General features: G+C 40.7%; 1 protein-coding gene across 1 annotated transcript in view; it reads left to right on the top strand.

Annotated features, from left to right (window-relative positions):
• The window catches only part of cnksr1 (connector enhancer of kinase suppressor of Ras 1), a 43,828-nt gene that overhangs the window by 12,558 nt on the left and 7,267 nt on the right, over positions 1-24,003 (top strand). Inside the window, exons 5-13 of the mRNA XM_033642575.2 lie at positions 7,515-7,556; positions 7,681-7,800; positions 12,755-12,814; positions 16,898-16,966; positions 17,153-17,278; positions 20,067-20,170; positions 22,861-23,006; positions 23,445-23,623; positions 23,724-23,757. Of these exons, the coding sequence (XP_033498466.1) occupies positions 7,515-7,556; positions 7,681-7,800; positions 12,755-12,814; positions 16,898-16,966; positions 17,153-17,278; positions 20,067-20,170; positions 22,861-23,006; positions 23,445-23,623; positions 23,724-23,757 (880 nt within the window). The remainder of the gene's footprint in view (positions 1-7,514; positions 7,557-7,680; positions 7,801-12,754; positions 12,815-16,897; positions 16,967-17,152; positions 17,279-20,066; positions 20,171-22,860; positions 23,007-23,444; positions 23,624-23,723; positions 23,758-24,003) is intronic.

Below are 24,003 nucleotides of genomic sequence, written 5' to 3'. Positions count from 1 at the left end.
CTCCTTTTAATTGTTATCATCCCTCACACTGGCTGCCAATCAGGGCTTTTTATGTGTCACACACTTCTAATTTCTATGTGCAAAAGACGACAAATAGGTCCCCTGTGAAGGTGTTTTAAATTAGAGAGATTAAATTAGATTTTCCGTGTAGGACGTGATTGCGCACAACATACTGATACACTCAATTAAAAATTCATTCACAACTTTTTGTCTAGGCCCAGCTGAATAACAATGTCTGGTTATCACAAAATCCCATGGCACAGCTGGATTGGCATCACGGCTCACCCTTTGTCAACTGAGGTTCCTCAAGTCGTGCAGCCTTTTTTTTTTTGTTTTCGTCAGTCAGTGTGCAGTTTATTTCTAAGTACATTTCGGTCCCCAGAAGTATACTGCAGACCCAGACTCAAGCCCCCAGGAGCAATGCTGGGCTTTTAAGCCAATTTGGCATTGTCGCAAAACCGTGGAATTACAACTTCTGGGTTGTCACATGATGCCATTGGGCCCCAAAAGACTTTTTCCCATTCACTAAAGCCTGGTATACACTGAAAGATTTTGGCTGTCCCAGACGAAAGATGACCATTGTGAAAGAAATGTGGCGATATTTTTGGTTGTGGCTCTAAAACGGTGGTCCTGCGTTGCACAGTGAGACAAGTTCAAGGATGGCTGTTGTCATGTTCTTGTGATCAAAGACAGCTTGGAATAAAATTCTAAGCAGAAGGCTAAACCAGAAGTTAGATGCTCAGACATTGAAAGTCTCTACTGCACTTCCTCTATGGGCCCAACAATGCAGAAGAGTGGATGATTTGGGTAGTTTTATACACAGAAGACAAACTTTTTTGGCTTTAGGCACCACTGAGCAACTTTCATAGGAATAACCGGGACCCCGCCTCAGATGCTGTATTCAGGTCTTTTTTATACATCCATGCCAAGACCCAGGGTTAGTCTGAGTGAGACAGAGGCTGCTGGAGGAAGAGTGGCTTGGCTTCAAGATACCATTATATTCTATCCTCTGTTGAGAAGTGGTAAATGTATGGCTCACAGCAACCTAATACGACACAGTCTCTGGCTTTGATATCTACTGTTGGCAAAAAATGTTGTTGCATACTTCCGATCATCATCAGCATAGTTAGCACGCATTAGCTCTGTGGGCTAACTTGGCTTCTGTACTATATCAGTGGTTCCCAACTGGTGGGTCGCAGTCCAAAAGAGGGTTGCGAGTCCATTCTGAATGGACCACAAGTGACTCACAAATGTGTTGAGTTTGAAAAAACACACTTTATATTTTGAAGTACAATGAATTTCCGGCACAGAGCTTTTATTTTGAGGTGCTGTTTCCTGCTGTGGAGTAAGTGACTAACAGACAGCTACTTGTCAGAGTAGCAATATAGCTTGATGACATGGCTAAATGCAAGTATGATGCTGGATGTATTAAACTGTGTGGACCTTGAACTAATGACTGAGGAGAAATCTGGACCCTGTGGCTGCACCAGGTGGAAACCACTGTACTATAGTATGTGAACAACCTTGTTCAAAATATGTGGAAAAAATAAGACCGAATAGTTGAATATTCATATTGAAGAGCTAGATCCGATTCGACTGACATAACTCTGAGTCAGGTACAGCAGTAATAGTATTAGAAACCTGCACAGGACCTGCTGTGGCAGGTGTTTTGTTGTTATTCATACAGCCTTGGCAGGTGAGCTAAAAGGTCAGTTTTGGACAGCTGAGAAGAGTTCGCTCCTGTTTAACAGACACATCACGTCAGTAAAGCTGTCATCGTAGCATTATAAAGCTGCAGGCACAGGCTTTGCAGAAGAATACTTGCATGTACTATGCAGCTGTGTCACGTTACATAAGCTCCTGTGTGTGTCTATACCATCATCAGTGACGCATTGACCATTGCACACAGTCAGACTTGCAGGGTCATGAAATGCGCCCCTGGCTAATTGAGGCCCGTGATATTCCCCAGCCCCCCACCCTGTGAGATTTTTGACGTGCTGTCAGGAGGCCGCAGCCTCATCATGACGTCACTTTCTGGGGAACTGCTTCCACAGAAGCTACACCACATCCCTCATACCAAAGAAAAGTCTCTTATTTCCTGTTTGTCTGTGTGTGTTTTCACACCCCGAGGGCAATCAGGGTCAGCTAGTCAGCTGGTGTTTTTGGGATCCCACAGTGGAGTTGTCAAGTCAGAGTTTCACAGCGTACACACGCTCAGTCTGCTTTGAACCAGCCAAGCAGCAAGCAAAGTCCAGGCGAGAGAGGGAAAGAGAGACAGGGAGGAAAAAAGAGGGCTCTGTGGGAGCAAAAATGAATTTGGAAGCGTTACGTTAAGGTACGTGAACACATTTCTGTCACTAAATCTAACTTTTTAAAATGGAAGAACCTTTGCCTAAAAGTCATTTTAACATTTATGTTACATTTGAAGAACTGGGAGCTACTGAGACAAATCTATGACTGTTTGTTTAAAAGGTTATATTTTGGTTATGCAATGCTTTTCTTTGACCGGAACGATATCAAAACAGAGCACAATACACTAAAAACTGCTCTATTGATGCACAATAATCAATGATGAATATTTATCTGCTATTGAAAGACTTGTTAAAAGCTTGAATTTCAAAGGGACTGTGCTAAAACAGCGAGCTAGAAATTAAGAAAGGGCCTCATCCATGTGACCTGTCAGAAGAAAATGACCATAACAACTTATTTTTATGGTGCTGACAAAGAGAGGAAAGAAAACCCCCATTCTGAGAGGAGCTGTTAAGGCAAGGACAAGCATGGACAGGGTTGTAAGATTTGGATGGAAAGATAAGGAGCAGGTGTAAAAGAGATCTACCCGCTGTCTTTTTATAGCAAGTCTGTGACCTGGTGGCAAATAGGAAATACCCACTTGTGCAAGACCAAGCATGTAAACACACAGGCAGAGACAGACAGTACATGACAGGGCTTTACTTGACTTAAGCTTTTGATTTATAACACAAAAAAGAAAGTCTAAAAAATCTGATTAATTGTGTTTAATCAACTGTCTGTGTTCTTGCATCTTTGTGCCATAGTTTCAGCCTTTTTGTGCATGTGTGTCCATGCGTGCCTGCGTGCATTCTTGTTGTCCACTTTTTTTTTTTTCAGTGTTACACCCACATAATAGCTTGTCTTTGTTTCCTAGACAACTATAGAGAGAGAACAGCTTTCAGGCACAGAATGCGGCTGTAAAGTTAGCTCAGCGCCTGATCAAGCCACACACCAGCCTTCACAACACAACACTAGGCCTTTCTTCTTATCAAGGGATATTGATGCATGTTGCTTTACAGTATGGCAGAAGGCAACACAATGAAGGCTTCTCACCTCTTGTGGCGATGCTGCAGGCGCTGTTGTTGAAACATTTCAGGTGTTTTTTCAGAGTTATGACCGTGATAAGTTGAATCTCAGTGCAGGACGTGCTGCATGGGATTGTCTGCTGTTTATTGATGTGTGCAGTGAAATTGTGGCTAATATGTAACTACTGTCTCTACAATGAAGGGAATAAAAGGTCAGTCTTGAATGTTGGTCTGTGTTATGAACTTTTGTGCTGTTGTTTGGGCACAGAGCTGCTCATAAAGGCCCAAACAAAAAAAATTTTTAGTTGTAAGTGGAATGATATTGCTAAAAAAAAACCAGAGCTGCATTTGCTTCAATTGTTCTGTAACTGTACTGTCTGATATTACATATTCATACATCTGGTGTCGCAAAACCTGAGGCATTCCTTCAAAAACAGTAGCAGCTTTTTCCAAGGGACGTATTTTAGTTAATATCTTATCCAGACAGAAATAAATAGAAGGCAGCGTGAACATGCTGGAGGCTGTCGGGACTAAACGTCCAACCCACAGCTCCTCATCTCACGCAGTCATCCCATTTCCTCTTCTCTTGTGTCTCTGCCTCAGCAATGAAACGGTGGCTAAAGGCATCATATGCTTTATAAGTATCATATGCTTAATATCCGTGTGTGTGTGGAAATAAATCGTAATCTTATATGCACTTAAAGCAGACGGGAATGGAACAGATTTTGTTCACACCCCTAGATGTTATGACTTTTGTTTAACAGTCTTATTTAAACCAGTGATTTTGCGTGCATGTGTTTGTGGTTGTAAGCATATGTTCCAGGGCAGAAGTGTACCTGTCGCCCACATTGCACACATCAATGTGCCATTTCCTGCTTAAGAGAAATGCAGAACAGGTTGTTCTGTTGTGGGGAAGCCTCCGGTGGCGTGGCTCCAAATACAACAGAAACCGAGAGGTGTGGATGTTGCTGTAAATTTACCTTCTGTCTAAAAAGCAATGGTGAGAAGCTAGAAAGACAGAGGTGTTACTAATGAGGCAAAAGGAGAAGTGATGGTGTGTGGTCGAGGGTGGGGTGGCAACAAGATTTAAAACTCAGCTGCTGTTGCCTCCACTGCTAGATCACACTTACAACATGGATCTGGTAAAGTGATGTGAGATTTACTGTGGTTTGAACCGTTGTTTCAGTGTTAGTAACACTTTTAACTGTGAATCCTGGTACACCCTGGACAGGTCACCAGACTATCACAGGGCTAACACATCGAGACAGACAACCATTCATGCTCACATTCACACCTACGGCCAATTTAGAGTCAATTATCATAACCTGTCTTTGGGCTGTGGGAGGAAGCTGGAGTACCCAGAGAAAACCCTGACATGGGGAGAACAAAAGGGCTCTGTCACCCTGAGGTGTAGGGTTTGATCCAGGAACCCTCTTGCCTAGCCTACTTTGTTATTAGCACTAATTAGCAAATATTAGCATGCTAACACACTACACTAATGATGGTAAACATGGCAACTATTATACCTGCTAAACATTAGCATGTTAGTATTGCCATAGCGAGCATGTTAGCATGCTGACATTTAGCTCAAAGCATCACTGTGACTCTGTGCACCCTCACTAAGCTACTAGTATGGCTGTAGTCTTAAAACTCTTTCTTATGATTGCCTTGAGTTTCGTATTGTGTTATGGGAAAACGAACTTCTCCTCATGGCTAACATTAACCCTAAATCCCTTTTCAGATGCATTCACCCACGTCTGTTTGCACTAATAATATGTTGATGGTGACATTAGCAGTTGGCCTGAGGAAGGTTACAGCTTCACCTCCTTCGTATTTTGTATTGTATTGTAATGATGCTCTGTTTAGAATGTCTGCGTTCAATGCATTACCAGCCATGACAATGTCACAACGGCTGGTATTGTTTTCACCATGTCTGAGTATGTATTTGCATGTCCGTCAGCATGGCAAAATGTGGTCCTGTTGAAACCTATTGTGGTGACAGCTATACAGAAGTTTTGAGTACTTTACTGTTGTCTGTTTGTAGACACAATTTGTCAGTCATGAAACTTTACAGATGTTTAGTTCAGATCAAAATGAAGGCTCAGTTTGAAGATGGGCGTAGTTCAGGTCTGCGGGGAAGTGCAGCAAGTGAAGCCAACTTTCATAGTGGCCAAACAGTAGAATTACGGTTTCTTGGTACACCATGTGATACCATTGGGCCTAAAAAGACTTTTTCCCATAGACTTACATTGCGAAAGGGACATCTGTAAATCAGTGGATATATATTTTTAGCGCCATAACCCCATGAAATGACTGGTATCACTGTGAGAATTTGATCCATTTGGTCCAGTAACCGTTAGAAGGTCTAGAAGAGCCGCACAATTAAATAATTTTATCCCCATTTAAGTTAGCGGAGCGCTAAACTGGAAGTTAGCCGCTTGGCTCATGAAAATCTGTAGTGCTCTTGCTTTATGGGCCCAATGACGTAGAAGATCTGGGTCACTTCACACCTAGGAGGTCAAACTCTTCGGCTTCTTGCGCCACTGAGCAACTTTCAGAGGAATAAACAGGGCCCTGCCTCAAATGCTGTATCCTCTTTATACCAGCGGTTCCCAACTGGTCCAGCCATTGGGTCCAGGTTTCTCCTTAGTCATTAGTTCAAGGTCCACACAGTTTAATAAATTTGGCATCATACTTGGGTTTAGCCATTTTTGGCATTCCAGTTTGATTTGGGCAGAGGAGGCGAATTTCCGTTTCCGACTTCCGTTTATATATAAGTAAATATGCTGAACCATTGCGATGGATTCAGAGTTTGCAGTGACGCCAATTATGTTCCGCCTCGTTAGTTCACCGCACGGACCGTTTAACCTGGCAACAACTGCAGCCGGCTCAAACGTGATTGGTCAATATTGGACTACAAACAGCCTACAACCAGGGCTCTTCCGCTCTTCTTCCGGAGGCAAGATCTCCGGGGTTTGCCCACAGACTCTACATTCACTGAATGTAGAGTCTGTATATAGAGACTAAAGAAAAAGTACCAGAGGTAGGGGTGTAGAAGGTAGGAAGGGGCCATTGGCCCTGGCCCACATTCATTTTAAGTTGCACATCTTTGTATTGCGACTGGCGTGACCCCCATCAGAAAATGGTCTGTGCTGTGACTGCTAGATAGCACACCCACTGACAGTCACTGTAGCTCACAGCCATGAGCCTACTTAGCTCAAGTAGGAATCAAGATAAAGATCTGAACATCTTCAGGTGTTTACACACAACCTTAAGTGGTTTGTTCTTGTGTAAATCAATATATCGCAGGTTCTGCATTTCTCAACTACACACACTCAAACACCTGAGGGGGAATATCAGCACACACACAAACAAACACCAGACAAGTTGAACTGACCGGCAGTAGTGACAGAAACCTCCAGAGTCACCCCCCTCCCTGCAGCCTTGTGTCATAGCCTTTAATTAGCCCCGAAATCCAGCCGTGTTCGCTGTTGATCCCTTGTTACATTTCACAGGGATTAGTTTCCCCTTACAATCCTTTATGTAACTCATCACACCATCAGGCATTGCAAATTAGCTTACTGTAGGTTGTAGTGGTGTGTGATATTAATCTATTCAGTATGCCGTGTAAACATCTCTTCTTTTAACCTCTTATCATCCGCCTTCATTCAAAGCCTCCTCCTCATCTCTCCAGCTCCCAGGCCGACTCACAGGCCGTAGGAGCGTCATCGACACCTTCCTCCCATCCAGAGATTAAGCAATTTAGTTCCACTGAGCTGACTCTAGTGACTGTGACACTGACCACTGACTTCCTGTGGTCTCCACGCATGTGTGCTTGTGGGGGATTAGTGTGATCCTTTGGGTTTAGGGGACATTAGACACTAAGAAAGGAATAGCCCACTTGCTGTACTGCTAATTGCATAGAATACGTTTTATGCCTTTTTTCAGTTATATTAGAGCGCTGCTCTGATTAAAGCTGGTAAAACACCAGTAGAGGTCTGGAGTGATGCCTTTCTGCCTCAGGCCTTTCACTTCCTGACTCATGCTGTGAAGAGGAAATAGGACATGAGTTTTGAGTCAGATTGCCCCATTTCCACAAATCAATTACGGCATTATGAAAGCTGCTGTGGTGTCATTTTGGTACTCTGCTTTGTGAAAGTGTTCGGGTGGAACTCAGGTCATGTCTCACTCTTCCAACAGAAAAACACCGTCTATGAAAAGGAGAAGGACATCATATCTGTGGTAAGTATTGGATTCTTTTTCCTGCTCTAGAATCTTAGAATAACTAATATCTATTGTCTTTTATTTTGTAAAGGATTGAATGAGATGTTCTTGATAGTAAATTGTGGTATGCTTCATCCTGTAGTGCCGTCAGTTGGTGTCAGTGTGCGATGAGATCCTGAATTGCAGCCCTGAGAAGCTTCTTACCCACACTGCTCAGCTTGAGAGCGTCGACCTAGTGCCTGTGGCACCTGGTGATCAGCTGGTAAAGCCTTCTCGCGCTTAACAATTCTGACCATTTGTCTTCATTAAACACAGAGCACATGTAAAGCCACTTTTCATGCTGAGTAGAATTAAAGTGAATTCACTATTTTAAATGCTAACTCTTTTACTGCACTATGTCATGTAGCATTTACAGTAAATTCCACATGCTATACATAAATTTAACTCTCTGACGCTTGTTGGGAAGAGAATCCGAAGTTAGGCTAAAATTTGGTGAGGGAAGACCTGAAATGGCCCATTTGAAGGAGTCCCTAGATCACTCACCTCAAGATACCTGAATGAAATTGATTTCTATGGGTACCCATGAGTCTTACCTTAACATAAGAAGGCCTGTTCCCAGTGAATGTTTTGTTCCTCACAATCAAATTAAAGCTATATCTTTGTCTTTTCAAGGACAGCCAGCCTATTCAAAGAACAATAAGTCACCTAACATGCATATGCAGATACATAAGACAGTAAAGCAGGATTGCTGTGGAACTCAAAATGTTACCTGTACCAGTATTAGTCTACGCACAATAGATAAGTAGTAATATTAACTGTAAAATGAATAATAAATAATAATAATAAACCAATGTATATCAGTATTCGACGCCTTAACTTGCCATACTGACATAGTTTTTAACCAGCCTGCTTCAACAGCATGAGCAAATTCCTGAAATTCTGATATGTCTTTAGTTGTCAGTGGCCCCATCTGGCCGCCCCTGTGAAAATTTCTGGGGCGCCACTTACCTCAAGTTGTCCAGCCAAAGGAAGGATTTATTTTGTGTCACTTCAATACACTAGAAATGGTAGATAAGAAGTAAAGATTACGCAGAATAATTAATTAGTTGATCAACAGTGTAGTAGTTGGGAACTATATTAATAATCAGTTCATTTTACAAGCAAAAATATTAAATATTCCCCAGTCTCAGCTTCTCAGCTGGGAAGACTTGCTGATTATTATATCTGATGATAAGTGAACATTTTTTTATTTTTTTTTTTGAGTGTTTACATTATCTTAGAGTTTGGTAAATTACGATGGGATTTTTTAAAATTCATCAAGAAAATAATCATGAGATTAATCAATAATAAAAATCTTAATCAAGGTCAGGATAAACTTTATTATCCCAAATAGGGGAAAGTGGGTGGTGAAGGTGCAGCAGGACACTAATTATCATGAAAACAGATATAAACACAAATATACAATATGCTGTCCCTCCCTTCTTATTTTTTCGAATGAACTGTTGGTTCATTATTATTATCGACATGTACCCTTTACTATTCTAACTAAAAGTACAACTAGATATATATGTTAGCAAGTTTTTTTTATTTCATTTTTTAAATTTTATTTTTGAAATACAGTGTTAACATATCCTTTGTCAATGCAGATCAACATAAAAACAGTGAGAGAGAGAAAGAAAAGCTACAAATATAAATAAGTTAGTAAATAAAAAAATAGAATACATAAAAATAGAAAAAAATAATCAAAGTTAGATTATCTTAAAAAAATAAATGAAAAATAAAAAATAAGGAAAGATAAAAAATCTTAAAAAATAAATGGAAAAAAATAATGAAAGATAAATGATCCCCCAAAAAAACTGAAAAATAAAAAAAATAATGAAAGATAAATAATCTTTAGAAATAAAAAATCAAAAAATAATGAAAGATAAATAATCTCAGAAAATGAATGAAAAATAAAAACACAATGAAAGATAAATAATCTTAAAAAATAAATGAAAAATAAAAAAATAATGAAAGATAAATAATCTCAAAAAATAAATGAAAAATAAAAACATAATGAAAGATAAATAATCTTAAAAAATAAATGAGAAAATTTAAAAAAAAATGAACGATAAATAATCTCAAAAAGTAAATGAAAAATAAAAAATAATGAAAGATAAATAATCTTAAAAAAATAAATAAAAAAAGATAAATAATCTTAAAAAATAAATGAAAAATAAAAAAATAATGAAAGATAAATAACCTTAGAAAATGAAGGCTAAAATGAAAGTAAATAAAATGCTTGCAGCAGCTTGGCTTCACAAGTTGCACCTTACAGTGCAATATCTGGACAAAGAAGAGAACACAGTAGAGAAAAAGAGAAATCTTAATAATTGAAAATTAAAGCTGTTCCTTCAAATAAAATAATCAAAGTCAGGTCTCAAAGGCTTAACATATTGCACCCATTTTTCCCAGAATTGTATGAAAATATCCATCTTTAGGTATATAGAGAAAGTGACCTTTTCTATCATGTAAATGTCCATTGTCACATCACCAACATGCATCATCCATTTTCTGGTCAAAGCCTTTTTCCTGCTTCCCCCTTCACTTCAGGGGGGATACAGCCTTAATATATAATCTCAATATTACCTTATTAAAAAATTCTCTCATCATGTTATCGCTTTATCTGTTTCTTGACAATCACTTCTTACTCTCTGTCTTGTTTTTTCTGACTCTCTTCGTCCTTTCAGTATCTATTCTCTGCCTTCATCACTGCCTGCAGTTTCCCATCATCATCTGGTTCCACTCATCACCTCTTTCATCTGACTCAAGGTTCTCCCTGTGCCCGCTCCTATTCTCTTTATCCTCTCCTAAACCTTCTCTCACGTCAGTGTATTTTTCATAAACAACTTTTGTTCCTGCCTCGTCTCATCTCTTAATGCTTTAGCCTTCAGCCAGTACATTCAGTGCAACAATTAGAGCTCTCTCTCCTTTGCTTGTTATCTACATAATCTAGTGTGCTTTTTGTTTATTTCTAGGTAAGCGTTCATCCAATTTCCTTTACCCTTTTTGTACTCAGCCCTTTAGCTAAAAATCTCCCATGTTAGATGATAATAGCACTCCAATTTCCTTGTGCTCGCTCGCTCGCTCGATTGGCCTTCCTAATCATCTCCAGTGTGTGTTGTCTTAGAAGCAGATTTTCTAGTTTCATTTCATCACCTCTGATACCGAAGCATACATTCAGTTTGTGTCCATATTTGTGTGTGTTTCTGTGTGGCGAGTAAAAAGAGTGGGTTTTAGCTATAACTGTCGAGGGGAATTCTTCTATCCTCGTCTGACAGAGAGAAATTGCTCAGAGCATGTCAGAGATAACGAGGTCTGCCCTCTAATTGATTAGAAGTAATGGGAACTAAAGACGGAGAAAGAGAGAAGTGAAAGGCCGGAAGAATTATAATTCACTGAATACACAAAATCTGCTCCATTCATAATGTGAAAGTAAAAGCTCGATTTTTACTCTTTCATTTTCCTCAAATTCAAATTTATTCCAGTCACAAAGGAGAAGGCTGAGATCAAGAGAGGATGTAAAATACTTTTTAAGCTTTGACAAAAATGAAATTGGAACTCAGCCAATATCCTTATCCATTTCTGGTAATGTCTTAGTTAAGTTTAGTTTCTAGTTTAGTTTTAGTATAGAAAGATGTTTACATGATAGCATAGAAAGCCTTGTGTTTGGAGAACTAGTTGGGTAGTTAGCATTTATGTGACAAATAGCTTTCCTACTCTGGTCATTACTGTGCCAAAACTCTAGATTTATGATGCTTTGGTCAAGGGTTAAAGGTCAAGTTCACTGTGATCTTGCATCCATCTCATTCTCCCGATATCTCCAGAACAGCTTGAGCAAATTTCTAATTTCTAATTAACTTGAACTGGAAATGATGGGATTTTGGTGGTCAAGGGTCAAAGGTCAAGGTTACTGTAACCTTGTCTGTCTCGTTCTTCGTGAGCACAATGTCTCAAGAACAGCATAAGTGAATTTCTTCAAATTTGGCACAAATGTACACTTGGACTCAACAATGAACTGATTAATTTTTGGTAAACATAGGTTAAAGGTCAAGGTCATTGTGACCTTGTCTGTCATATTCTTGTGAACATGATATCTCAAGAACACCTTGAGGGAATTTCTCCAAATTTGGTACAAAAATTTACTCGGATTCAGGGATGAACTGATTGGATTTTGGTGGTCAAAGGTCAAGGTCAGTGTGACCTTGCATCTGTCTCATTCTCGTCAATGTGATATCTCAAGAACACCTCAAGGGAATTTCTCTAAATTTTACACAAATGTCTACTTGGAGTGAAGAATAAACTGATAAGAATTTTGTGGTCATAGGTCTAAAGTCAAGATCAGTGTGACCTCATAAAATATGTTTTTGGCCATAACCCAAGAATACTTATGCTAATTATGAAAAAACCTCACACAAATGTCTGATAGTCATTATTCAATGTCATATCTTAGGAACAGTTAGGGACATATTTGGTCAGATACTGAATTGGTGATACTTACCATTGGTGCCCATGGGTGTCGGGGGGAAAATGTGTGCGAAGCATCCAAGTTTTCACAGACATGGATGTAAACTGTCATAGAAACTTGACTGGTGTGCAGAGGCATACAACCCCAGAGTGATAATCCTAATTCTTAAAAATGATTTGTCTACATAAAAATGTTATCATTAAGACCTTTAAGCTTTTGAAATGCTGTGTTACAGTAATGCATCAAACTAATGCCAGTAAAATCCCTGGATATTCTCAGCTAAGAGGCTGACAGATTAATAATTATAATCAGTAATGGTGGGAAGAAATGTTTTCTTAGGCTTCTCTCTTTTCAGTTCAAAGTTAAAATCCATTCATGTTTCTGCTGCCCTGTGATACGTATTGATCCTAATGTGGGCGTTTTGGGGTGTGATTTGTTGGTTCCCTCCACGCCCATTATGACTCAAAAATAATCAATCAGGGCCAGCTGAGGGGTAATTACACGCTGAGCCATCAATACATCTGGAGACAGACATCAATATCTCCACAGACTCCATCAGTGATGACAGTATCAATATAGAGCAGTGTTTATGTGTCCATTGTGGTGACTCATTTTGACTCAGTGATGTGCAACATTGATAATCTGTATCGCAATGTTGCTAAAATATGCTGGTTTATCTGTCTGATATGTGTCTTTCTGTTTCTCTTAGGGGATTGAGATAACCTCCACCGGCTCCATTAACCACTACGTGACCGGAACTGTCGCTGAGGTCAGACTCTTTCCTTTACTTTCACTGTTGACTCAGCCCACAAACCCACGCAGGGTTAATAACCATCTCAGTGCTCTTAGCCAATCCTCTAAAGAGCAGCGTGACTTACACCTCTGCTCCTCTTGAACTCTAGACCAAAAGGTTAACTTCAACTACAGTTTGTCTCTTTGAGAAAAGAGCTCGGGCTCACATCTAAAAGAGTCTCACGATGTTTCACTCCTGAACCGGTTCTGTTAAAAAGTGTGCAGGCATGTTGGAGTTTAACAGGTTGCAAGCTGTGACTCAGGTCTGTCACATATTTCTGCAGGAGTTAACACTTAGTTAACACCCTTGTTTCCACTTCTCTGATAGAAAGGTTTCAATCTGCTGTTGCTTATCTGTCTGGGTGTCTCATGAGGAAGGAATGGGAGGTATATTTTCAGTTGTGTGGAGCAAAACTAAAAAAGACGAAGCAATAGTTTGCTTTTTCTTGTCTCTTTTCCAAAAACACATTAACTTTCTTGTGGTTGTTTGCAGAATCAGTACACAGTGAATTCTGGAAACACAACATTTTCATTTGCATTCATTTATCATGAAAGCACTAGCTCCGGACTCGGCAGAAATCCCCATGGAAGTACTTTTGTGTGACACATTATTTTTAGCTGTTGGCTTATCTTTCTTTGCCTCACTGCTTTGAAATTGAAACCAATCTGAGCCCTTCTGCTGCAAACACTTTGCATTTATAAATATCTACTTTGGGCTGATTGGACCAAATGTTGCTGTCTGCAAACTGCCTGTAAACAAAGAAACATCTCGCAGAACGTGACACATCACAGCTTATAATATCCATGTGTGTGTATTAGTTGCAAGTCCATTTTAGTTTTAATAAGGTTACAGTTTTATCGGGCTACTTTTTGCTGAGTAATTTGATAGTCACTTTACATTAGCTGATGTTAAACTGGATAAAACTACGAGGAAATCTGTATAAAAGCTTCTCCGGGAAAATCATCCCATAGAAGGAGCAGAGATACATGATTCTGAGAGAAAGCCAAAGATCAGTTGGATAAAAGGGGGCTGGTAAGATAAACTCTGCAGCAATGGAAAGACGGAGTGAGTGTTTGTCAGCCAGAAGAAGGAGGGCTTGTAAAATGAGTGTGAGGGCAGCTCTCCTGTGGGACAGAAAGATGGAGATGTTATTTTTCCATGATGTCAACAGCAAAGTACCCTCGACTCCCCTGCTACTGCAGTTAGATACGTGGACACTGGCCACGAACACACACAACACAGTGCATCTTTGTGCCTCACACAGAGATAGTACCTATAGTACAGGGTAACATTCATGTAGCATATGTAACTCACATTGGATCTCATACCGCCATTGTATACAAGCCTTTTAAACTGGCAGCTAGTTAAACAGACCGTGTCCCAGTGGTCTTCCAGCCCCTCGAAGTCTTCTAACAGGCAGGCTGCCCGTTCCATGTTTACTAAGTCCAGATATTCCTTCAGCCAGGAGTCCCTTGTGAGGCAGGCTGCTTTACACTCCTTCCAGTTTAGAAGAGTTAGTCTTTTAGTAGATAAGCAACCATAGGCGCTCAACAGTTACTCCAACATTATTGTCCAACTTCAGGCCCAGCAAGCATACTTTGGGGCGTATGGGTATCACTTCTAACCAGGGTGTTTTAACAGCTGGACGGTCCCGGAGCAGGTGGAATAAAGAACCTCGGTTGCCACAATTATGCCACCATAAATCTTGCTGTTTGTCATCCATCCTGGATAATCTAATCTCACACATTTAGAGGATCTCAAAGCCAACCTTCAAATTATGTCCCACTGGGAAGCAGTCAGAGATGTATTTGGGTCGTGCTCCCAAGCCAGCTGGACAGAAAAATATGCATTAGGGACAGGTATAGACATTAAGTTATAGATATCAGAGACTAGACTTCTTGTCAGGATTGCCTTCTTTAGAAACCGATCCCACTCTGGACATGAGGCAGGAATCGCTCTCTCGTCACGTTTCCTATATAAAATAGAAGATAATTAAGTATATGTTAAGAAGCAAGAGTCCAAGAGATCTAAATATCTGTCCAACTGTAGTAATGCCAAGTCTCTGCCATGATTTATTGCTTAAAGTGTTTCCTCCAACCGAAAGAATGGGGTTACAACAGAGTGGGCAGGATGGATTAGAGAGCCCTCAATGCTTAGTCTCTTGTGCAGCTGCTTAACAATAGAGTAATAGAGCAGGGGTGGGTGATTTGAAGAAACAAGTCAATGTGAGTTTTACTACTGTTAGATTTTGCCATACCACAGTAGCTATTTCTTTTAATACTTTAATTAGATCAACCAACAACAGACATTTCTGTCTGTTATTTCCACTTATTCTATCCACTAACAGTTTTCACTCTATTTCCAGAACATTTACTTTATTGCTTTATATATTAATGTTGATATGAAGTTACACACAGTAATTGAGGACTTTATTTTAGGGTCTTAAATTATGTCTAGCTTCTTAAGGTTTGCAAATTATGATTAACTGCCAGATCATAGGAATAACTGTTAAAGTTACTTGTCATTTTTATGCTTCTGCTCAGCAAACAGCCATTGCTGAATGCACTGTGTTATCAGGTTGTCGGTATAAGTATGTATGTCCATTTCTTGTGAATGCGATATCTCAGGAATGCTTTAATGGGATTTCTTCAAATTTAGCACGAACGTCCACATGGACAGATCGGATTTTGGTGGTCAAAGGTCACTGCGACCTCACAAAACATGTTTTAAGCCATAACTGTGACAAATCAGAAGTCATTATCACCGGCCCCAAATCTGTTCTCAAATCCACCCATAACTTCTGCCTCTCCACTGACGACTCCACTGTGCTTACCTCCCCCCATGTCAGTAACCTTGGTGTCAGATTCGATCACACCCTCTTATTTGACTGACATCAAACACATCACCAAAACAGCCTTCTTCCATCTCGGAAACGATGCCCGTCTCCGTCCATCCCTCTCATTTTCAGCTGCAGAGACTCTCATTCATGCATTCATTACTTCCAGACTGGACTATTGCTACAGTCTCCTCTACGGTTCATCATCCAAAACTCTTAGGAAACTGTAATATATCCAGAATTTAGCTGCTGGTCTTCTCACATACTTTCACACCCGTGAACACATCACCCCCGTCCTTCATAACCTCTACTGGCTCCCCATCCCCCAGTGTATCCACTTCAAACTCCTTATCACCTCCCCACCACCAGGACTAACCACCACACCTGGGGGGACAGGACTTTCTCAACAATGGCTGCAGCATTGGTGTAGGGCCAAAGACAAATTTCCCACTCTGTGGGACAATAAAGTTAATCTTGAAATCTTAAATCTTCTTCATTGCTGCTCCCACCCTCTGGAACTCACTCCCTAAACACATCAGAGACTCCCCTTCACTCTTCACCTTCAAGAAACCCATCAAAACACACCTCAAAGAAACTGTGTTCTTCTTCTCCCTCTCGGCATTATTTCTCTTCTTATGGATTATTTCATTGTTCTCTGTAAAGTGTCTTTGAGTGTCCAGAAAAGCGCTGTATGAATCCAATGTGTTATTATTATTAATATTATTAGATCTTCTGTGCTGCCGCATTGAAGATGGGTGTGTGTGAATCATCCTTGTTTTAGAATATTTAGTGTTTTTATGTTTTTACATCCATATTTGAAACATTGTGAATGTCATTGTCATGGCTACGTGAGTCTGGACAAATAGGGATGTAAACTGTAACTGCAACTTGACTGGTTTTTGGAGGCATACAATGGGAATTCTAGTTGGAAATGCTCTATATCTTTAGTCTAGACAGTAGTCACAATAAACAACAAAAAAATAATATATCAAAACTGCACTCTTACTGTGTGTAACAGGAGTTCATAAACAAGCCCTCATACCTGAAAAAAACTCTCCTACATCTACAAAATAGGTAAAAATATACAGTAGTTGACACCAGCAGACAGAAATAAGAACGTCATTTGTTCCCAAGAATTGAACACAAAAGTACCAGAAGTTACACTGAACTATATTTAGCTGGGTTTATTTAGAATGAGTTGTTATTTGTGTCTCCTTTTGCAGCCTTCAACTGATGCTTATCTGAAGATTTTGGCTGGTGATGAAGTGATTCAAGTGAACGACCAGATAGTGGTGAGTGTTACAGCATGTGTACACAAGCCTGCATGTACGGTATGTTGCACTGCTCCATTGCACTGTGTATGTGCAGTCCTCTTAGATCTGAGACAAACCTCTGTACATTTACCGTTCCTGCAAAGTGTCTCCACGTCTGAAACAATAACCTTCAAGGTGGAATAATTATGTGCTTTGCTGCGTCAGGTGGGCTGGAGCAGAGCTAACCTTGTGAAGAAGCTGAAGGAGAATCCCAACGGAGTGACTCTGGTCCTGAAGAAGATTCCGGGGTCGTTGCGACGCAGAAACCCGTACGAGCTCTCCTCCACACAGGTCAGGGATTATCAAAGTCCTCCTTGACTCAACTCATTACTCTGTCTACTTCTTAAAGTAGGAAATTTTTAAATGTACTGTATGTGCTTTTCTGATTTCTAAAGACAACTGTGTTCAGTTCTGCTACTAGCCAGGGAAGTTGGTATGGATGTGGATTAATGGTTCCTAGAGGTTGATGATCATAATGATGCTCATTAATATCCCCTCGACCAACACTTTGGTCTATGATGAGGTGTCTTAAAGGGGACCTATTATGCTTTTCCTTATTTTCTGTCATATATATAATGTTACAGTGTTGGATGTCCATATTAAATATGGCCAAAGTTTAAATTATGAGGTAACTTATGTAAAAGTAGTTTTTTTCTACTTTCACGACAAGCTGATATCAGTGACAGATTTCTGTATATAGTCGTCTGCTCCAGGCACACTACTGCAAGTATCTACATTCCATATGCTACATGTAGCTACATGCTAATGTCAGGGAAACACGTAGTCTCTTGATTTTGGATCATATTCCTGCTGGAACATGTGCATTCCTCAGCTGCAATAACAATGCACAGATGTGGAAGACGAGGAAATACAGACCAATCAGAACAGACAAGGCTTTTCCGGTAGTGGGGCTTAAAGAGACAGTAAAGCAGAGCGTCTCGTCAGAGGGTGAATACAGTTGTTCTAGCACAGACAGTATGAGGGAAATAAAGTGGGGTTTTTTTAATATTAAAGCTTGTAAACATGGTCTAATAGAAACACAAAATACAAGTATGAACCTGGAAATTAGCATAATAGGTCCCCTTTAAAAACATACACATATACATTTTCATCCGCTTATCTGGGGTCGAGTCGTGGGGCATCAGGCCAAGCAAAGCACGCCAGATGTGCCTCTTCCCATCAACGCTTTCCAGCTCCTCCTGGGGGGACCCCGAGGTGTTCCCAGGCCAGATGAGGTATGTAATCCCTACAGCGTGTTCTGGGTCTGCCCCAGGGCCTCCTACCAGTGGGACATGCCAAGAACACCTCTAACAGGAGTCGCCAAGGAGGCATCCTGATCAGATGCCTGAACCACCTCAACTGACCCCTTTTGGACATGAAGGAGCAGAGGCTCTACTCAGAGCTCCCTCCGGATGTCTGTGATCCTTACCCTATCTCTAAGGCTGAGCCCAGCCACCTAATGGAGAAAAGTCATTTTCAGCTGCTTGTATCCATTATCTCATTCTTTCAGTCACTACCTAGAGCTCATGATCATAGGTGAGGGTTGGGACGTAGATGAACCAGTAAATTGAAAGCTTTGCCTTCTGGCTCAGCTCCCTCTTCACCGTGACGGTCAAACCACTGATCCATCTCATGCTCCATTCTACCCTCACTCGTGAACAAGACTCTTGTACTTGAACTCCTTCACTTGAGGCAGTAACTCTCTCCGAACCCAGAGAGGGCAATCCACAGGTTTCCGGTAGAGAACCACGGCCTCAGATTGTCTCATCCCAAATGCTTCACACTCGGCTACAAACCGCCCCAGTGTATGCTGGAGGTCATGGTGTGATGAAGCCAACAGAACCACATCATCTGCGAAAAGTAGAGACGCAATTCTGAGGATCCTAAACTGTACTCCTTCCTCGCCCTGGCTGTGCCTCGAGGTTCTGTCCATGATTATCACAGACAGAATCAGTGACAAGGGACAACCCTGCTGTAGATATTCCTGGCCCCAAAAGAAAAATCCACACACAAGGAACATCAAAATCTCATGTTCTGATTGCCTTGTTCACAAGAAGGTTCATCCTTCATGAAATTAGCAAAACTCTGAAAAAGAAGAAAAGCAGAATTCTCACCATGTGTCAGCTCTATCCAGCACTTTCAGAGTATCTTGGTATTTAATGAACAGCATCCATCAATACATCATTTGCTGTCAAATGCAGCATCTTCACCACCAGCCACATTCTGACAGAACATTAGGCAAAACTGTGCATATCATCACTGTATACCAGTATGCACAATTACTCATGATGAGCCCACACAGGCACTTCAACATTTCTCAGGAATGTCATTCTTCTTGTTACTCATACTTTGCCTCCAGAAGCTTGTGGGCTCGAAAACTTCATTTGGAAATTGTGTAATCGTTTGTGAAGCCATTAGAATAAACCCCAAGCCAACAGCGTTGTTGTTGCACGCGTACAATTTTCATTTCCTACCACTTAGTTTCAGTTTAGGATAATTACACCCGAGAGTGACACATCAAATCATCTTTTAAAAGCTGGATTGTTTACACGGTTTATACCAGGGGAACCTGAAGCATCCCTGTCATGAGGATCCTCTCCTCCATTTCCGTTTGATATCTCTCAGGATCCGTTTCCATGAAAACTTACTCTCAGTAGTCTCTATGGTGACTGTTGTACACACTGGATTACATACTGAACCTCAGACAAGAGCACACACACACACACACACACATTGCATTTCACACATCGCCTTGTGACTATTACCATGTTATCTCAGATCTCGCTGCCGCCGTAGGGTGAGAAAATACACATAAGGAGATGTGAATCAGCTGTGTGTTTCAGCTCCTGTTGCCCTCACTCGCTGCCCGAGACTTTCACAGACTGTGTGTGTGTGTGCGTCAGTGTCTGTGTTGTTGTCTCATCTCTTAAAGCAGAGTGAGCAGATGGAGACCTGAGGAGAAAGCTGCCATTACGATCCACATGACACTCGCTTCTTTACCCCTCCGCTTACCCCTAAATACACACTCACAGTTGAGTGTGCACATTCACATGCTTGTATTCTCCCGGTTTCTTTTCAGAAGGAGAAAGAGGAGAAGGAAGAGAGTTCAGAGGAGGACGAGGACAATCCGAGGCACTCCATATTTGAGAGGGTAGCAGCTTCTGTTAGATCCCTGTCTTTTAGGTGAGAGCATACATTAGCTTTTCAATTTATATTAATATTCTGAGTGTGTTTGGTCACTGGGGGCAAAACTGGATATTAATATGATTTTAACCAACCTGAACCTTCCCTTCATGTTTCAAGAATCCTCTTTTACTTGTCCTTTGAGTGAGGGCATAAATCATCAATAGACAGCCATTGCATTAGGCTAAATGATTTATATGACCAAGATAAAAGAAACACAAAATGTTTGTACATTAAAGTTACCGTGGGGAAATTATGTTTGCTGGTTGCATTATAGGAGCAATGTCATGGTGAGTGGGTCCTCCTTTTTGTTTATATTCAGTGCACATGCATACAAGTGACATGAGACACATTCCTACCAGCTGTTTCACTCTATACACTGATCAACATGCAGTGATGGGTAGTAACACGTTATATTTCCCCGGTCATATGAACACAATTAATTGAATTTTTTTTTTTTACAATTGTACTCCTAATGGGACTTTTCGACAGTCATGTGCTGGCTTGGCTTGGCTTGGCTTGGTCAGGTTTGGGATGTCAGCCCAGCGCAGCAAGGATTTCCGTTACAACAGGGCTACCCACTTGCCCATAGGAGTGTTTTTCGCAATACTTTTTACTCCTGTTTGAGTAAATTTGCAACAAAATATATGTACTTTTACACCACAGCAATGGTCCAAAAACAAGCATTAAGATAGCCTGTCCACACACTAACCCCCTGCTGATCACAGCCACTCGAGACAATGCTTGTTGTGACTCGACCAGATGCGCTGCACCGTGTCCCAGAAGCATCTCTCCGCTCTGCTAGTAACACAGTTTTTTTTCTTGTTGTCATGAATCAAGATTCTGTCACTGCATTGCCTGTTTTTTTGCACCAGAAGTTGTCACAAACATGTATTAGTTTACTAATAAGCTGTAAAATGAGAAAGTTTGTGACCTGGCCGCATTGTTGGACACAGTTAACCAAAGTGCCAGCACCACACACCGCCCACCGGCCAGACCAGCTTTTACATTTTATCTGCCTCATTAAGTGCTGTGTGGATAAAGTAACAGTTTTAGCCACTATGGCAGAAGTTATTTTTTGATAAAAGTTACCAACTACAACTTTAACAGCAAGTTCTGTAGATGTAAAGTGCACCTCACATTTGCATTACCTATTGAGAACCTGTCCAAACGTAAGACGCTGATTTAATCAATGGGCTCTAATGAAGTTAGTCACTACTCGAGTATTTTTATGATACTTTTTTTTAGTCTTTTTTATACTCAAGTATTTATTTGTATGACTGCTTTTACTTTTACCCAGTGTAATTATAAAATAATAATACCTTTACTTGAGTACTGTTTTTGTTTACTCTACCCACCGCTGTCAACAGGTGGCGGTAATGTGCAAAGAAATGTAGCAACACACCAACAAAATGCACGAAAGACAAATAATGTGAGCAAATAATCGATGTAAACAAGAACACATGCAAAACTTTTTAATGAGAAACATTGATTTAAAAAAACAAATTCTAGAATACAGTGATTACATTTTTTATAAACACAGCAGAACAAAGCAGCTCGGACATGACATAACAAATAAAATGAGAAGTTAAATAAAAGATAGTGGGCATTACATCCAGGTCGATGTAGGTCCAATGTACTTCAAGTAAGGGTCCCAGACATTATAAAAAGACTCTGCCGAGGACTAAAGCATACAGGACGTATATTCATTGGGAACACATTGCAAGATAAGATTGTGCCACAACTTTTTTGTTGGAGCAGCAGCCTTGGTCCAAAAGAGCAGAATAATTTCCTGGCAGCAAAAGTCAGAAGATTGGAGAGTCTCTTATGTTTGATATTTGTAATATGACCATCCGGGAGACCCAACAAGAGGCACATATGAGAAACATCAAATGTTAACAGAATTGTAAGAAACACCATACATAAGCAGAATATGCTAAATAAAAAGTGAATGAAACAATTTCGTAGAGGCAAATCATCCTGGCGTACCTGCGTCTTGATTTCTCTTGAAGTGCTTGAATTTCTCACATAACCGATAAAAAGCAAGTCTGTTAAGAAGAGTCATAACTCTACATCGATGTAAGTTTGCTAAACTACCAGTGATTTACTCAGCAGAGCACAACCTCCCACAAACCCTTTTGAACTCATTAATCTGCCAGGACCCGGTAGGTTTGCGATGAGGTCACACTGCAAATGCCATAAATTCCACCGTGCACACCCACAACCCACGGCTGACTGGAAGTGAGAGCATATGAAGAGATGAGCCGAAAGATGAATAGATGAGGGGGGTTTGGAGAGATGAAGAAAGACACAAACAAGGGGGAGAGAATAAGAAAAAAATGGGAGAAGGGAGGAAAAAGAGTGATGGAGAGGCGAAAGGAGACAGTGAGAGCTGATGGAGAGCAGGCGTACTTAGACAAATGGAGGGAGTAGGCGTGGATGGTGCATTAAGGTTGTAAATAATCCTGTCACATCCTGATAAACTAAAACTCCAGTGTAAAGAAAAACAAGTAGAAACTTCACTGTCGAACAGTCAGGAGTTATATTTATGTTTTTAAAAGACAACACAGGTTGTTCATTATGTTTCACCTCATATTAGTATCTTTAATATCAGACATGGTAGCCTCTCAGACACACCTGAATGCACCATCAGTGAGATGTTAATTGGTCTGTGTGTCTTTCCACTGCAGGAAAGCTGTTCACGGGCCAGAGGTACAGCAGCAGCCTATGGGACAGGAGGAGTCAGAGTTGGCCTCTGACAGGGAGCGGGAGGGGAGTCTGACTCTCACTTCATATCAAAGCCAACAGGGGGGGCTGTCACAGCTGTCAGTCTCAGGTGAGAAACACAGAGGGAGCTCGGGGCTTCTGCTAGAGAGCATCTTGTTTCCACTGTTGGAGGCAGGATATTGGATGGGACATAAAGCCGAGATGGTTTTGCAAAGACAGCAGCTCTTTATTAAAGAGACATGAAAGAATAATAACCACTGTACACATTTGTACATCAGTTACTCACCTGGTGTTACGTTGAATTCATGACGGTACATGGCTAAGCCTCCTTCTGGCCACCAATTTAGACTATTACAATATTTCATGTGTGTGTTTGTTTGGAACATAATTGGGTTCTGAATGGGTTAAAGGTACTGTGCACAATGAGGAGATTTGTCATCTTGATACAGTGAGAATATTTAATGTAGATCACCGACGGCTGACACAAATTCAGTTTGATATTATAAAGTCAGGTTAAATAGCTCATACATCCATGTGTGTTTCTCAGGGGAGTTTGAGAGTTTGGACCCTTCAAGACTGTCCCCAGGACTAAGAAAAGACCGGTCTCCGTCACCCAGAAGTCCATCTCCATCCCTGGGATTTGGGACTTTCAGAAGTCCCTCACCTCAGGGGATCGACCAGCAAAGAGCCAGCGTCAGCTCCTGCCCTGAGATGGTGGGACACACGGTGAGAGAAACACTTTTTCCTACCGGACATTTAAAAACATATAGGTAATGTTTAAATTTGAATGAAACACAGAATAAATTCTATGGTTTTGTCTTTTCAGAGCAATAAGGACACAAAGAAAACCTCTACAAAAGGTAAGAGTTTGTTCGTCGAAATTCAAGATTAGAACAAGAGCAATTTAAGTCCCAGTTAAAAGCAGTATAGGGAATAAACATGTTTCTAGAAGATGTTTCCCAAGGGTTAATTTCCCAAATGTGGTGCCATGCTAGGAAGAAACTAGAGTAATATGTAAAAGTTCAAGTGTTTCTTTAAAAAACGTGTTCGATGATGTCTTGTTGATGGCTTTCTGCTCGGCTTCTTCCCTCCTTTGGTCCCTCCAG

This window comes from Epinephelus lanceolatus, chromosome 15, assembly GCF_041903045.1.
Source record: "Epinephelus lanceolatus isolate andai-2023 chromosome 15, ASM4190304v1, whole genome shotgun sequence".
NCBI classification, from domain to species: Eukaryota; Metazoa; Chordata; class Actinopteri; order Perciformes; family Serranidae; genus Epinephelus; species Epinephelus lanceolatus.
This window is presented reverse-complemented; position numbering and strand designations above follow the sequence as displayed.